Source organism: Gavialis gangeticus, unplaced genomic scaffold, assembly GCF_001723915.1.
Source record: "Gavialis gangeticus isolate Ggan-Ray unplaced genomic scaffold, GavGan_comp1, whole genome shotgun sequence".
In the NCBI taxonomy this organism is placed as follows: domain Eukaryota; kingdom Metazoa; phylum Chordata; order Crocodylia; family Gavialidae; genus Gavialis; species Gavialis gangeticus.
The window spans coordinates 180,628,772-180,646,096 of NW_017729022.1; the positions used below are offsets into that span (position 1 = coordinate 180,628,772).

A 17,325-nucleotide genomic window follows, 5' to 3' on the forward strand; every position below is an offset into this window, starting at 1 on the left:
GGGAGAGGGGTCGGCCGGACATAAGGCGCCCCTAGGGAGGCATTCGGAGCCTGGAAGGTGGTCGGGCGCAGGGAGGTGGGTGGCTCAACGCAGGAGCACCCCCTACTGGCCCGCCTCACGTGGTGGAAACAGCGGAGGGATACGAATACCCAGCTGTGTTCCTGAGGTGGGATCTCTGCACCCGCCACAGTGCAATCATCCTTCTTAGAGATGTTCAAGATGAGACTTGGATAGGCACCTTGTTGAGCTCATCTAAGCCCAATAACTTCCTGCCCATGGCAGGGAACTGGACTTGATGATCTTACAGGACCCTTCCAGTTCTATGACACTTCATGTGATTATCTATGCTGCCTTTCCTGCCACAAGCTTAATTCAGGGCAATTTAGTCTTTTCTGGCTAAGCACCAAAAAGAGTTTGCTTATTTTGTATGATCAAAATGACTTTATAGCATTTTTCTGTGTGAAGGAGGTTCCCTCTTCTATCACTATAGCTGGTATTTACACACTTTTCCAATATGAAAATGGATTACAGGGATGTAAAATTATTTAATGACTAGAGGAAAAGACTTCAAATGCAGTCAGATGTCTCCCCTCCACCTTTCCCCACCAGAAGATTTAGTCTAGGTGAGCTCATCTACAAGTGCAATTAGCATTGCTGAATAAACTCTGGCACAGTTCATGCCAAAGTTTATTGCTCCCGGGCACAGCATTTATATGTGCACCTGGGACTGGATCAGGTTGAGCCAGGGTGGCACAGTGTCAGCTGGTAAAGGGCTCAGGGGGTCAGCCTGCCAGCCTGGAGCTGCTCCACCCCAGCTCAATGTGCTGTGGCAGGGCTGGCTGGGGCATGAGGGTGCTCCAGTGTGGGGCTAGCTTGCAGGCAGCCCCTGCACTATAGTGCTTTCATGTCCCAGCCAGCCCCAGTCACCGTCTATATGTATGTTGTGATGCACTAAATAACTCCTCTATAGGATAGCATTTGTGTCAGCAATACTATCCTATAACAGAGTTAATTAGTTTCCTGTGGCCTAAAAGCACTGCATGTGTGGATGGTGACTGTACTACAGAGCTAATTAGTCTACTCTGCAGTAAAGCACACATGTAGATGCACCTGGTATTAAGATAAATAAAACTGTAGATGAGAGCTGAACATCAGTGCACATGCTGGTTCAGCACAAATCAAGGAGGACAGAAGTATTTTGTCCTAACAGGCGTCCTTGTCATGTACTGAGGAATCCTAGGGAGAGTCAACTCAGCATTTAAACACTTGCCCATGAAAGCAAAAGTGTATCATGTCATACAGAAGTTTAGATAGGGAGGGTATGTTAGCTGGATGTAATTCATGGATTATACAACATAATCCTAGAAAGGCAGAGAATTGGAACCATTCTCTCTACTCTGGTGTTGAAAATAATATGAACTGTTGACTAATATAAACTCGCAATAGGTATGACGCACAAAGTTTGGATCCAGACTTAAATTATCCCTCATATCTGAAGGGTTTTATTTGGAGTTGATGCTTGGTTCAAGCCTATCCTGAACAGTAATTAGGAGTAGAAAAAAACAGCTAGGTTATCTAAACAGTGCTCTTTCCAGAGCTGGGCTATTTCCTAGATACGTTTTAAGGTTTCATCCAGTCTAAATATTCATGAAGTGAAGGGAAGGAAGTAACTCTACCAGAAGCCCTGGGAAATGCAAGGCCATGGAATTAGTTTTATTATCTGGCCATTTCCTTACTCAATGTAGGACTTATTCATGGAAATTTCTAAGTGGTGGACTAGCTCAGAGAGGCTTGAGATCTGTACTTCTGCCAGTCAGCATGAGCCCTCCCTTTTGGCTCTCTCTTCAACACCTTTGCATTGATAAGAATATTTATGGATGGGAAACATGCCCATCTGCCCAATTTCTGGCTAGTTCTAATGGGCTTATAGGGGAGCCTAAGCAGAGTCACTCCTAAGTAAAAGTCAGGTGGACTGAGCAGAGAGGCTAAATGGGAAAAAAAGAAGAGGAGCTGATAGGAGGAAATGAAAGTGCTTGAAAGTAGAAAAATAAGCAATAAGGAAGGAAAGAGAAAAGACACAGGGAGTAATGTGGGTTCCAGCTGGGGAAGAAGGATGATTCTGGGTGTCCCCGACGGGCCTTCGAGTATCGCTGCTAGGAGTCTGGCTCTCCGTGTCGGTGACCACCCTCTTCACCGGGCGTGGGTGTTACCGTGGTCGTTCGTCTTCCTGCGTTGCCGACCCCGCTTCTCTCCTGCCAAGACTTGCTGTTACATTAGTGGGGCGGGGCTAGTTCACGGGTCCCTCGGTTGCCTGGGTCTGCCTCGTCAGTCACACATGGGGCTCCTGCCACCCCTACACCCCGCCCTCATGCCATCTGTGGCCTCCACTTCCCCATGCCTCCTCAGTGATGATCATGCAGACTTCTATAGCGGCCTTCGTCTTTGGGTTTTCCTCAAAACCCTTGTGTCACTCCTGCCCTGACATCAGACCCTTCACACCCGCCTGTATTGATGCCTTAGCCTTACTACAATAGATACTACACTGCCGACCCGTCACCTTATACACCCTGTGATCGTGCCCGGGAGTAACGCCTCCTGGACATTTAGTGCTGCACCCCTTGTCCTTCAATCGATGTCCCCTATTCTCGGCGGCAATCCTGCCCCAATCTCTCTCTCTTGTCAGGCGATCCTTCGATCTCTCGCTCCTCTTCGGTGATTCCTGCACCCACTGCCTCGGCACTTACTTCGTGGTGCTCTGGCTCTTCCTGGGAGGTCTCAATGTTCCGTGGCTCACCTGATCTGGGCCCTCGGCGTCTATCCCCTGGTGATCCCATCGTCGCACCTTCCCTCCGTGCCACCGTCCTCCCTGGCGCACAGTCTCTCTGCTGTCCACCCCGCGGGGCTAGCGTTGGAGATGGCTCGGATGGCTGTTCCTTCCCCTCAGCATCCGCTGCCCACGGAGCGGCGGCCACCATTTTAAAATCTCCTGGCCGGCGTCTGATGTCATCGCCAGCTGCCAGCCACAGCTGTACATAGACGCGGCTAACAAGCCGCGTGGGCTCGTTCTCCATCACGGCGTCTCTCTTGTCCCGCCTTGCAGGTGAGTCTTCCTGGCTTTTTCGGGTCCCGGGACACTGGGATTAAGTATGGGATTCAAGAGACTTCCTTTTGGTTCCGTCGCAGACTTTCTGTTATCCATGTAGCCCAGGGGTGGGTAATTATTTGGGCCTGCAAGCTGCATAGGCAGTCCTGGGGAGCTGCTGTAGGCTGGTCAGCAACACCCGCTACCAAGAGCCCAAAGCTTGTATGCCCTGTTGCTCCTCTTTGCCACCACCAACAGCGCACAGCCCCAACCCCAACCCCAACTCTGGCCCGCTCTGCTGCTCCTTTCTGCTGTTGCCTCCAGGCCACCCAGCAGGGCAGCGGTGACAGTGCAGAGGAGCTGCAGTCAAGCCTGGGCATGGGCTCTGGACAGCTGCAGCAAAAGGGGCCCAGCAGCGGTGAAGGGGAAGGGCTGCTTTTTCCTAATGCAGAGCAGCAGCTTCTGCCTGGCTGCTAATGCTGCTGCTGCCACTGCTCAGCATGGGCAGGTGGGTCTGGAGCAGGTGTGGGGCAGGCCAGGGTTGGGGCTGTCCATGCGGGTTTTGCTCTGGGCTGAGTCCAGAGTGGGCGTGGGGCTGTGTGCATGGGAACCCGCCAGTACCACAGAGCTGGACCCAGTGGCAGCTGCAGCCAGAAGGAGCTGCTGCCACCTGGGCTTTCTAGAAAGGCAGTCCAGCTGTAGAGTCACCTCAACCCTACTGGGTGCCTAGGGGGTGGTGGGATGTGCCATGGGCCAGATGGTGCCTGGGCCAGTTGGGACCGAGGGATCTGCTGCAGGCCAGACAGAGTCCTTCCATGGGCTGGATCTGGCCTGTGGGCTATATTTCCCCTACCCCTGATGTAGCCTATCTATTCCTCAGTCCACCCTGCGTAAGATGGGGTAATAAATACTTCTCTAGTGGAGGTGTAGTAAGAATAAATTCATGCATATTCATAAAGAACTCAGACACTGAATTTACAGAGCCATGTGTGTAGACAGCCACAGGCTATCGGTGCACAGTTGACATGGAAGCCTAGAGTGTAATAACCTGTAGGTCCCCTGCAGATTGGAACAGGAGTTCTGGAGAGGATAATTTGATGGTGATGCCAGGAAGTTTCCAGGAAGCACCATGTGCTTGAGGATTACACCTCATGGGCATGTCCAGACAAACACACACGTGTGGTTTGTGGAACATCAAAACTGTCTGAGGTGCCACACAGTGAATGTGACACATGCAAATGTTTGCCATGCAGCAAATTTGCAGCACAGTGCCAAAATGTGATACCAGGACCTCCAGGTATCAAAAAAACCCCACTGCCACAAAAGACAGCATGGCGCAAGCTCCAAGAGTGTGCACCATGGTAACTGAAGGATGGGTCTTCCAGGGAGATGCTCTGGCTGCTGGCAAGAGCATCTCCACTGTTTTAGGTGTTCCCCAGCTCCTCCAGTATGCTGGGAGCTGGGAGCAGTGGAGAAACGGTACCTTCCCTGAAGCGGGGCATTTTGCCCCACAGCAAACCCTACGTGTAGGGGCATGCATAGCAGCAAAAAGCAGCAGCAAAAATTAGTGTCACTGCTGTTTGTGCCATGGCAAACACATGCTTCTGCATGTGGGGATGTGCCCCATGGTTGCAAGCAGTAGAACTGAATACCGGGCACTTAAATAAAGATCTAGCTTGTTGCAGCCCAAATGGAGTCTCTTTATTATTTAACAGAACCCTGTGCATGAAACATAGAGAAAGGCACATTCACAGGGTACACAGTGTGTGCCTATTTCCCCCCAACATAGTTAACACAGGTGCAAAATGGCTTGTTTTTCATGAGAAAGTCCTGACGTGGCTGCAGGACATTCTACCCTAACCAGGGTTGTCAATCCCCCAGTTTTTTTTTACTTATAATCTGTAAGCTTTTACTGACAACCAATCTTTTTTAGTGACACGTATTTTTCTGATATATGGTTTACATAATGTAAATATAACTCTTCCATCAGGGCCTGTCCTCCTGCCAGGCTTCAGTTAGAAGACCTGGGTTAATAATTAGGGGTTTAACATCAACCATGATAAAAAAAAAGTTTGGTTGTTAGTAAAAAAAATAGCAGTAAAAAATTCTCTTGAGTTAGCAACCCTAATTGGCTGGCAAGGTTGAAAGGGCTAATGGGAAACCCCTGTGCTCAGGCCAAACAACTGGACTGGCTGGCCAGAAAGAGGAGGATTTAATGGTATAAAAGGCTCATCCAGGTTATTGTGGTGCCTGGAGCTATAGTAAGGGGAGACCTAGCCGTGCAAGACTCAAGAAGCTTCTGAGTTGACCCAAAGTGAGGATGCTTTGAATTAATATTGTTCTCTGTTTTGTGAGTACCTGGATGGGCTATGCTTTACATTGCAGCTAGAATCGTAAAAACCAGAGGATTGGGGGCAGCTGTGAGGGAAGTCTTAGAAGTACCTTAAAGCTCCCTGTGCCTTGGAAGCTATTGCAGGTGTCTTAAAGCTCCCTGTGAGATTGTAACCCTTTGTGAGACTAAAGGGCCAGCAACAGGGCAGTGACCACTGTGAGGGCTGGAAGGGCCCAGTGAGAGTGGGTCCAACCCCTCTGGAGCCAGAGGGAGGGGAGTGGGAAGTGTGAGGGCAGGGAGGGCCCAGAGACCAAGGGAGTTTAATTCCTTGTGAGGCCAGAAGGCCAGAGGGAGATGTTCGTCCAGTGAGAACCAAAAGACAGGGAAAGAAAGATATCGACCATGTGGGGCCAAGGGGCCCAGATGGAACCTAGGCCAGGACTTGAAGCCCCAGAAGAGCAGTTGCCACTGAAGAGCCAAGGCCAAAGTAAGGGGGCCTGGGCTGAAAGCTGGAGATGGAGCAATTAAGTCAAAACCCTGGGGTTGAAGCCTAAATGGCTGAGATTTATTGAGCCAGGTGGCTAACACAAAAGATTACAACAGATTGACACCCATGGGGCACAGGTGCAGCTATGGGGGAAGCTGGAGGCTGCGATTAAAACCCTAAGGTAATTTAGCACCAGTTGGGCTGTAGCTGGGGCTGGTTAAGCTGGCTGAATTTTACTGTTATAGTAAAGTAGACCCAGATCAGGGAACACAATAAAAACACTACTTCAGGGCTCTGGGCACCTGCTGCAGGACTACTTATTCCATCCAGGTGTAGCAGGTGAGACACTGGGTGGCAATATGGAGGGGACAGAGAGCAAGCTAGCCCATCCACTAGGGGCACTGCACCTGCCCCTCAGGGCTAGGTTTGCCACAAGGCCCCTTATTTAACCCTATATCCTGTTGCCTCTGACTGCATCATGCTTTTCTTCCTTCTCCCCTCACCACCAAACTTTACCCCTGCTGGTCCCACTCCTCCCCATCCTACCACAACCCCGCAAAGAAACCTATTATCCAGAAGTATTACAGGTAGTCTGGGATGCAGCATTAGCAGCCCATGGCTGAGAGAGTCCTCCCTGCAGGGTACTACATTCCCACTGTAACACCAGATGGCACTGCTGTGCTCTGTTAGAGCTTCAATCAAGCTGTGGCTGCTTAATGTTTTTACTGACAGCTAAAGATTTATTTTGTTTGGTGTGTGGGGTTTTTTTACAGAGTTTATTGACAGCCACTTTTAGCCAGACTTTCTTTAGTTTTTTCTTTTTTTTAACTAACAGTAAACTTACTAACAGTTGGCAACCCTGCCCCTGACTAAATTGCTTTGTGAACATTTTGGTTTATATTTAGTGCTCAGCCTGGGAATGAGTAAGGTAATAAAGACAGGCCAGAAAAGGTACTTGGAGGAACTGCTAAAATACTTATGCAATCCTAGTAGTCAGAAGTGACATACCACCTGTGAAACATCCAGGGCATGGGACTGTGCAGGGTCAGAGTTCTCTAGAAGGTGTCCTGCACCCTGTCATTCATGTCCTCTTTATGCCATTGTCTTTCAATTCTGACTTGGTGCTTTTACTTGACATTGATCAAGAAACTCCATCCATTGCAAGAAGCAACTTTTCTCCTGCCCCTTGTCATTGGAATGAGTGACGCATAAATGCTGATCTTGTCTGGTGTGCACTAGTAACAATAACACCTCAGTTAGATATAGTACCACTCACAAGTGGCTCTCAAAACATTTTACAAAGGAGGTCTGTTCCATTATCCCCATTCTACAACAGTGATTCTCAACCTTTTTGAACTCAAGGCACCCCTTGCTAACGCACAAAACAACCCTCATTAGGTTAAAGGCACCCCTTGGAACATGTTAGCTCTTAACTTTGACTTTTTTTTTTACTATGGAAAAATAAGACAGCAATATTTCTATTGTAAAGAACTCAGAAAGACCACAACAGGTTAGAAAGGTTTTAACACTATGGATTCCTATTTGAAATCTCTGGGTTTATCTTGTGAATCATGTTTGTACATTTAACAGTGATTATATTGTGTGGCATTCTGCAGCACCCCACAAAAGATCTCAAGGCAGCTCAGAGTGCTGCAGCACCCTGGTTGAGAATCACTGTTCTACAGGTACGGAAACTTGGGACTTCTCCATGCCTCACATAGATCAGTTGCAGGACTAGGATCCTAAGTCTCCTAAGATACACGATACTATTATATCCATGAGGTCACTGGGAGATACTTATCACCAAGCGTGAGCCCTGCGGTTGTAGGACCCAGGACGAGAGATCCTAATCTCCCAGCGCCAACTCCATGGTTTCAGGCCTGGCACTAGGAGATCCTTCTAAGGATAAGGATTTCCCAGACTCCGCTCCCCGATCATAGAAAGAGTACTGGGAGCTCCCTGCTGGTGGGGGGTGGGGTGATTGCTCCCTGCCCAGCTCTGATAGTAAACCTGGGCAGGGAACAGGGTTTCCAGCCTCCACCCCATGATCATGGAGCAGGAGCTGGGGACTGTCCCAGTCAGGGGCAGGTCCCAGCCCCATTCCCTGATTGGGCAATCAAGACACGGGACTTGGAAAGAGCTGCAGGTCCCAACCCCCTGCCCCATCCATTGGTGGGGCAGCTAGCAGCAAGCCCCCAGCTGGGTGGGGATTCCTCACTGTTATCTGGCAATCCTTGGATTCCCCACCCAGCTGGGGGGCTTCCTGCTAGCTGGCCCACCAGTGGATGGGGCAGGAGGCTGGGACCTGCCCTTTTCCTGCAGCTCTTTCCAAGTCTCCTGCTCATGATAGAGGAGCTGGGGCCAGGAGTTCCCTGCTGTCAGGGCAGGGTGACATTGTCCCTGCCTGGGGCTCAGTGGCAGTGCCTGCCCTGGCAGTAGGCAGTCCCTTGGGGGCAGGGAACATTGCCCCAGCTGTCTCCTGGCCCCATGCCTAGAGCTCCCCCTGGCTGCTGCAGGGGACTGGTGCAGGGCTAGTGGGGGCAGGAGCAAATAGCAGCAAATCTGCTTTCAAGACCCTGCATGTAAAGGCATCTGCCCAGGTCAGTTTACTCTAAAGTAATTTACTCTATTATCCCACATTATTTGCATGTGTAGATGCACCCCCATTTTCTTAAACTAAGCACAGCTCCTACTGGACAATCAGTTAGGGTCCCTTCCAGCCCGAATGTCTATGAATCTATGAATCTATGTCCCAGATTCCACAAACCTTACTTGGAGGCAACATATCCCAACTAATCTATTCTTCCCAGCCACACTTACTAGCAGTGTCTTGCTGCAGTGAACTGTCATTTCTAGCATTTGTGGCTCCTATAAAGCCATGGAGAGAAACAATGTTTTTAGCATATTATGTGTGGTGGAAGCTTGAATGCATTTTATTTTGGGGTCATGGTAGAGTCAGCTCCATAGCAATCTAGCTAGAAAGCAGCCTTGTTCCACCCTCCTGCACTGGACGTTGCAAACTGAAGTCCTTGCCACCATGGATGGCAGTATATGGGAATACCAACTCTGGGATTTATCAGAAAAAACACGCTGCTGACTTAATTTCAGGGTTGCACTGAGCCTGACCAAGCATTAGTACAGGTCCAAGTGCATGTGGGAGGGATCACTGAACAGCAACCTTCCCATTTACCTCTTTTGGCCCTTGCACTACAGTGTCTGGGATGCATCAGGGTTGCTCTGATAATCCAGACCTGAACTGACATTGCAGGGGAGGGTTGCATGACCATGTTGGGGGCCACAAAAGCATATGGTCCTGAGGTCCAGGACAGGATTGTCCCACTGAGCTGGGGCACATAGATGGAGCCAATACAGAGCCACACCTAAGGAATCCTGAGGCTATACGTCTGTTACTACATGCTTTCGTGGGGACAGTTTACTCCCTGCTATCTTGGCTGGCTAATGTCACTGGCCAGTTTGTGGGGAGGATGAAGCCACATCACTCAGGCTCCTGTATCATTTCTTTGGGAAATTGTGCACCCTGAGGCAGTAGGTTTGAAGTGGCCCCCACCCTCCTTCAAGCAAGAAAGCTGCAGTTCAGCATAACATGTACAGAGGCTTTGTGAGGGGAGATGGCTTCAAACCCTCTCAGGGCAGAAGGGCTAAGCAGAGTCTAGGCTTAAATAATCACTGGATTTTCCTGACTCATTTCATATGGTGTTACCAAGGGTACATCAGATCCACAGGGATTAGAAGCGAGCTACCCAATCTTCTGCACTGAAATGGCCTGCACGAACATGCTTGCTTCACCTTTTGTTAATTCGTGAATATTTGCAGGCATCTTGGAAGGAATAAAGTGCTAAGTGGCATTGTTGTCTGGCTGTTTTTTCATTTCGACTTCTTTCAGTCTCACAAAACTCAGCTCTGTCACTGACTTGACTCAGATCTGTGTTTTTATAACCCTCTTTTGGAAGCACAGAGCTCCACAGGAGTCTCTGGAAATCACAGAGGGCCTTCTGCTGCCATCCTTCCCTAGCACGAGAGAGAGAGGTAGAAATGGGCTTTGAGAGCAATTTCTCAAAGAAAGCAGGGAGGAGTTGTTAGGGGTGAATTGAGCTAACTGACCATTTGAGGATTAGCCAGTGGCTTCCCATTGGAGGGTGTAGTGTGGGTGAGCAGCCTTCCTCCCCTGGCCCTGGGAGCATTCTGGCAGAGGCACTTGAGTTGGGCCAGAGTGGGTTTCCCATCTGACAAGAGGTTTTGAACCCACAAAAGTTTTTCCTGAAACCTCAAAACTTTTCATCAATTGGTAGCCTTAAAGTTTGGATCCAGACAGTTTTTTTAAGATGGATTTTTATTTATTTTTATTTATTTTTGGAATTAAAAGACCCATTAAAATCCACCCCCTCCTGCAAACAGGCTTCGTTTTGACAGTTGAGGTCCTCCCAAGCAGCTTTCCTTAGCACCGCTGTTTACTAGCTGTGGTGCCAAACAGCATGATCAGGGCCACCATGATCATGGTACAAAGTCCTGCACTTAGGATGGAAGAATCCCATGCACCGCTGCAGGCCTGGAACCAACTGGCCAAGCAGCAGCTCTGCAGAAAAGGACCTGGGGGTTACAGTGGACAATAAGTTTAATATGAGCCAACTGTGTGCCCTCGTTGCTAAGAAGGCTAACAGCATACTGGGCTGTGTTAGTAAGAGCGTTGCCAGAAGATCAAGGGAAATAATTTATTCCCTCTATTCTGCACTGGTAAGGCCACATCTGGAGTACTGTGTCCAGTTTTGGGCCCTCCACTATAGAATTACAGTGCGTTGGAACAGACTCAATTAATTGAGTCTGCTGGAATGTGCTAATTAGCATGTTCCAGCAACCACCGCATCTTGTGTATCAGTGTCCCCAAGGTTTAAAATGGTGGCGGGGCACTTTAACCAAAACTCGTTTGACACTTCCAGTTTGAAGCATGGGAATGCTGATACATGAGATGCTGCAGGCACTTTAATTACAGTGGTTCTCAGAGTTGGTCTAATTATAGTGTCGTCCCCCCCCACCCCAATAGCACATGCAAAAACACCCTAGGAGGCTGGTGAAGCACTGGAACAGGTTATCTAGAGAGGTGGTGAAATCTCCATCCTTGGAGGTTTTTAAGACCCAGCTTGACAACGCCCTGGTTGGAATGATCTAGTTAGGGATGGTCCTACTTTGAGCAGGGGGTTGGACTAGATGACCTCCTGAGGTCCCTTCCAACCCTAATTTTTTGCAATTCTGTGAGTCACTGAGGGAGGCTGTTTAAATGTCCTTATTTTCCTCTTTTTGGCTAATAACTGCAACAAACAAAAAAGACTCAGTAAATCCTGCTTGAAGATGGGAGGGATCTGGCAAGTTCTCTTTTTTTCCAGTAGGAACATTATGTTCCTTCCCGTACTTTTATAGCAACGGAAATGCAGGGGCGATGGAGAAGCAAATGAATATGCTTATTAAAAGCCACATTTGGGGGATTTAACCAAAAACGAAGCTATGTTTTAAAAGTGATGCTGGAATTCTGGATATTTTGGAGTAATGCCTGCAACCTACAGAACATATGGGGGCTGTCTCACATACACCATTGTCTCTGTTTACTACAATACTTTGTTACTGTTTGTTTTTGATTAAATTGCAGAGTGCTAGATTCATTTCCCATGACACGGGAATAGCAAAACACAAAATGAGAGGGAGCTGAAAAACATGTGCTTGCTAGTTACTGTCACCGTCAGCAAGTTTGTAGGCAGGCAGTAGTACCCCGGCTGCCTTAACAGAACTTAGTTAAGTAATCGTGTTTCTCTTGCATAAGCTTTTGCTTTCAAGATGCCTCAGCCAATCCTGTGCTGAACAAAAAGCTTATTTAATACCCACTACTTTCTAAATAATGCATGATATTGATCTTCCTAAACGTGTATAAATTCCTGTATACAGGGGTTTGAGAGGTGCAATTCCTAAAGACAAAGTGAGACTCCAGCTTTGAGAGTAGCAAAACCACAGCTAGAAGACATTGCAGAGATCAGCTTTGGGAGGAAAAATGTGAGTAATATTTCTTAATATTCTGAACAGTGTGTGTGACCTCTAATTGCAAATGGGAAAATGAGGAAGACCTTTATGTCCACCATGAATCAAAAGAAGGCAGGAGGTGAAAGGTAGCTAATGAAAATAGTAAAACTTAATATCTCACTCCCAGATTTCTAGAAGGAAGTATTTGTTTACCTAGTGCTCTGTAAGCCAAACGTCTTTCAAATATGCCAGTAAAGAGGGGTGATCCTAGATTATGAGCCTAGCTAGACCACTGCAAATCCAGAAAATGTTTGCTCGAGATAATGGAATGTCTCCAGATTTATGGTGGCACAATCCATATAAGACTCTGATCCATTCATTTGAATGATCTCTCTTGCACAGGAGATCTAGTACTTTAATTGAAAGAAATTGATAATAAAAATGTACGTCTGAAAGAGGAAAACAACACGGGACAAAGCTAGTATTGATATAACAGAGGAAAAGGAAGTCTGTCTTGCCAGTTCCAGATGATGTATTTGAGTGTGGTTTAACTTGTGATCAAAGTATAGTACTAAAAAACTACCCACTCAAGTGTGAAGTGGATTTTACTAGTTTCTCTCTTAATCAATACGGCACTAGTCACTTGTTATTTCTCATCACATTTAAAGGAATTGCAGTTACTACTCAAGTGAGCCATAAAACTCTAGTGTCAGTGGAATAGAGAAAAAACATATGCCTAAAATATGAAAATGTAAGAGTCATAATATATTTTGTAGATGTCAAAATCCTTGCCTAAAAGATATAATCTAGGTTTCCCAAATAACATCACCTTTTTGAAAATGTGATGCAGATTTTTAAAATCTAAAAATACCTTGAGACTGTGAAAGCACTTCATATCTTATTTCTGGCTTATAAATGGAATGGTAATGCCACAGTTAAAAGAAATGACTACTTTGTAGGAATCACAGTGTGAAAGAGATAGACACAAAAGAGCTGTATGAAAGTAAAATGAACCAGTAAAGGTGGAGTATGACATTTTCTAAGTTTCTGCTTTACTTCTGAAGTGGGCAAAAAGGCAGGCCCGCCTGAGGGAGCACAAACACAGTGGCGATGAAAGCAAGACCAAGTTGCAGGCCCTTGTACAGGTGTTTGTGAACTGTTCCATTCATAAAAACCCTTGCTTTATACCAACAGGTGAGTCTGATCTATACTGCCCCTTCTGCATTGCTCCTCTGAATAAGTTGGATTCAGATTGCCCATGTAGCCTGGTTGCTCTGATTGTACTCTGCCCATCTGGAATTGTGTTGCCTGCGGAAGGCGTTACCTTTGCATTCAGCATACTGCCTCTATAGCACTGGAGTGTGTTCGGTACACAGATGATACTGGTCAGGGCTTAGCTTTCTTGAAGCCAGGTATGCCTGCTTGAGTGATGTTAGCATAGATTCTCCTGAATCACAGATGTGCAGTAAGGGAAGTGAGAGTTCAATCATGGATCAAGAAAATACCACATGCAGCAGACAAGGGACAAACTCTCAGGTCTTACTGCTTAGGGGAGGGAGGAGGCTAATAGCTAAATAATCCTCTGCTTTTTCTGTCACAACATTCCACTGTTTCCCTACTGTGTGTGTATAATATGTGTGCGCACACGCATGTGCTCAGACAAGCAGTGGAAGAAAGCTTAGCTTAACTCTTGGCTGTGTCTCCTTGGTCCTCCTTTAGCTCCAGGAGGTGCCAGTGCAGTTGCAATGCCCATAGCAATAATAGAGGAAGAACAACCAGTACCCAGTGACAGTTCAGGAGAGGGTTCAACTGTTTTTTGCCTTTTTGGCTAAGCTCAGGCCTGGTATTAGTGTAATGTAAAAATCATTTTTTATCAAGAGTTATACCAAGGATGAACAGGCCCAATGGGAGTTTTGCTCCTGCAGCAGCACCAGCTCTCCCTCTGTCCGCCTTCCCCACCCCAATTTCTGATCTGCTAGAGCTAGATGGTTCTTTCTTCAGCTTTCCAAGCTTTACTGTGCTGCCAGGAGGGCTAGAAACTTGCTCTTTATATAAGAACAAACACTGAGATTCTGGACATCTTTACACTCTAACAGTTTCTTGCTGCCAGAAGAGCCCCTTGGGTCTTCAGACAGCCATGCATAAAGTAAAGCTATCGTTAGGCTGCTCTAATTTACGTTGCAAATTAATATGGCCCCTGGGTGTCCTAAGAACTAAAAGTAAGACACCTTTGGCCTGCTTCCATATACTGATCTCGCAGGAAGCAGAGCTCACGAGGGCAGTGAATATAAAGTGTTGCCAACTCTCATGATTTTTGACATTGTTCTTAAAGTCCACCTTTGGGAATGTGAAAAACTGAGCTCTTTCTTTTATATATATTTATATTTATGTGTGTGTGTGTATAGATCTATATAGATATATATGTAAAAGAAAGAGCTCAGTTTTTCACATTCCTGAAGTGTAGACTTTGAGAATAATGCCAAAAATCATGAGAGTTGGCAATAACCTACAGCTCGCAGGGCCTGATTATCATCCCATTTATACCAGGGGATTTCTGCAACAACTCCCATAAGTCAGTTAAGTTACAGTGGAGCAACAGTTCTCAGACTGGGTAAGACCAAAGCCTCAGCATCTACTGGAATCTGCCATTATGCTCTAGGGATTTTCAGCTTTCATTAAAATGTGAGCTTCTAGCCCTATGTTTGCAACAAAAATCTTCCAAATGTAGTATAAGTATCTGTAACCGTAGCAGTGATATCTGCCTGGGCCTGCAGAATGTCTTGAAACAAGAGGTACTTGGACCCTAATGAGATGTTGCACATTGATGATAACGTGATTGCCAGCTGCTCCTTATTTCATCATTGATCAAACTAGGTAGAAAGTATGGGTCTGGTTATAATATCCACCCCTATGAAAGCTGCCCAAAGTGCATCTGCACTGCAAAATAAAGCTGTGATGATAGCATGGGGGTTAATCTAGATTGGGGTGAGCAATTATTTTGGGCGGAGGGCCGCTTACTGAGTTTTGACAAACCATCGAGGGCCGCATGACAGGCAGCCAGGGGCAGATAAATATTAATTTTCTAAGTTTTTTAGGGGCCCCGCGGGCCAGATGGGATGACCTGGCAGGCCGCATCCGGCCCGTGGGCCGGATTTTGCCCACCCCAATCTAGATAGTACAAATAACAAGACCAGCGAACACACGGCATTGTGTTTGCATATGGTTACCAGAATACCAACCTTTCTAAGGCTTTGGGAACTTGCTCTGGTTGCTAGTATATACTAAGCCCAGGCCACTGCATTTTCATATGTATCCTCACTCATGCTATCTCAAGTAAGCTAGCACAGATACTCTAGTACAGCGGTTTCCAATCTCTGGTACCTGTGCCACCAGTGATACGCAGACTACCTGTCAGTGGTACACAGTAACAGATTTATTATAATTACTTTATATGACAAAAATTTGCTGGTGGTACATAAAGCTGAACTGGAAAATTTGCTGGTGTTACTTATGGTTGTATCATTTTAAATTGGCGGTGCGCAATCTGTCAGAGTTTGGGAATCGCTTCTCTAGTGTGTCTTTCAGTTATAACTTCATCTTGCTCTGTAGACATTCTCTGAGGGTCACATCTCCCTTTGATGCATTGATCTGATGGAGCCTCTGACTCCGCTGGAGACACAAGGCCATGGAGGTAGCCTGAGTTATACAAACATGCAGGGGACTGAAATCTATTTTGCCTCTGTCTCTTATTCTCATTTTCCTTTTCAGCCTGCAAGATGTTTACACACAACAAACTGAAGATCTTTATAATGTTTCTGACTTTTGCCATCTACATAATCATGGTGGTGCTTAATGTTGGAGCTGGTACAGGACTCTTCAAAGGTAATGCAAGCAGCAGTTGCTATTTCTGCCCTGTGGCTTTTATTCCAGTGACCCACTACTCCTTGTGTTCCAGTTCAGGGGGTTTATGAATGAGGTACTTAGTGGCAGGGGTTCTGCTTCATCCAGTATTTAAGTTGGAGCAGTTTTACTACATTACTATTGTTCCTGCTGTCCCTGTGAAATGTTCTCTTGTTGAAAAGGCTCCAACTGTACATGCATCCATACCCTAAGAAATGGTGGGAGCTGCTCTTCTTCAGAAAGTAGCAGAGGACATCCTGGCAAAAGCCTTTTGGAACTCCCATCAGCACCAAATCAGTATGCCAGCTTCTACTCTGCTCCTTTACACACTTTGGCTTATACATCCCACCCAGCCAGCTTTACTGTCCTGTGTGTAGGGGACTTATGCAATGGCCCCATTGCCTCCTCATCCCCTTGGGCCATGAACCCTCCAGAGGGGAAACCCTCATGGGGCACTGGCTGCAATTCACCCTGGCCTATATGAGCCTCAGCCAAAGTCCCACAGACCTAGAGGGCATGTTTCTTTTAACCCTGGTGGGCTTTGGATTAGGGCATGACACACGTAACAGAGACTTTTGCATCCTCTGTACTCACTGGGCACATCTACATGAGACTCTTACTACACTTTAGCCTAATAATACTGCGCATTAGCGTGCTGGTTAAAAACCATGTTAATAGCTTGCTGCACAGTGTTGTTAGGCTAATGCACAGTCAGCGTCACAATATAACTATAAGCCGGCACTACTGTGCAGTAACTCTACCTACTGTGCATTTAGTTAGTACTTTATTAAGCAAGTACTAAACTAAATACACAGTGTCTAAGGAGCATTAATGAATATGTAGATGCTCCCACTAAGTTTCCACATAGCAGCTGTATAGCACCTGGGGCCTTGGCAGCAGGAAAGGACATCTTGGACATGTGGTTTTTATACAGAGCAGTGCCACCAGCTTTCCACTCGGGATGAGGGAGAGTTTGTCAGGTATGGATGTTGCTTAGAATCATAGAAAATGAGGGTTGGAAGGGACCTCAGGAGGGCATCTAGTCCAACCCCCTGCTCAAAGCAGGACCCTCGCCAACTAGATCATCCCAGCCAAAGCTTTGTCTAGCCAGGTCTTGAAAACCTTCAAGGATGGAGATTCCACTACCTCTCTGGGTAATCTGTTCCAGTGTTTTACCACCCACATAGTGAGAAATTTTTTCCTAATATCTAACTTAAACTTCCCTTGCTGCAACTTGAAACCACCGCTCCTCTTTCTGTCATCTGCCACCACCGAGAACAGTCCAGCTCCATCCTCTTTTGAACCCCCCTTCAGGTACTTGAAGGCTGCTATTAAATCCCTTCTCAGTCTCCTCTTCTCTAGACTAAAGCAGTCAAGGTTCCTCAGCCTGTCCTCATGCGCCCCAGCCCCCTCATCATTTTTGTTGCCCTCCACTGGCCTCCCTTCAATTTGTCCACATTTTTTCTGTAGTGGGGGGCCCAAAACTGAACACAGTACTCC

The 17,325-nt window shown here is 46.9% G+C and overlaps 1 protein-coding gene across 1 annotated transcript in view; it reads left to right on the plus strand.

Moving 5' to 3' along the window:
• Positions 1–11,668: 11,668 nt before the first annotated feature.
• LOC109296948 overlaps positions 11,669–17,325 on the plus strand; it is a 24,975-nt gene continuing 19,318 nt past the window's right edge. Inside the window, exons 1-2 of the mRNA XM_019516592.1 lie at positions 11,669–11,958; positions 15,694–15,807. Of these exons, the coding sequence (XP_019372137.1) occupies positions 15,702–15,807 (106 nt within the window). The 5' untranslated portion in view covers positions 11,669–11,958; positions 15,694–15,701. The remainder of the gene's footprint in view (positions 11,959–15,693; positions 15,808–17,325) is intronic.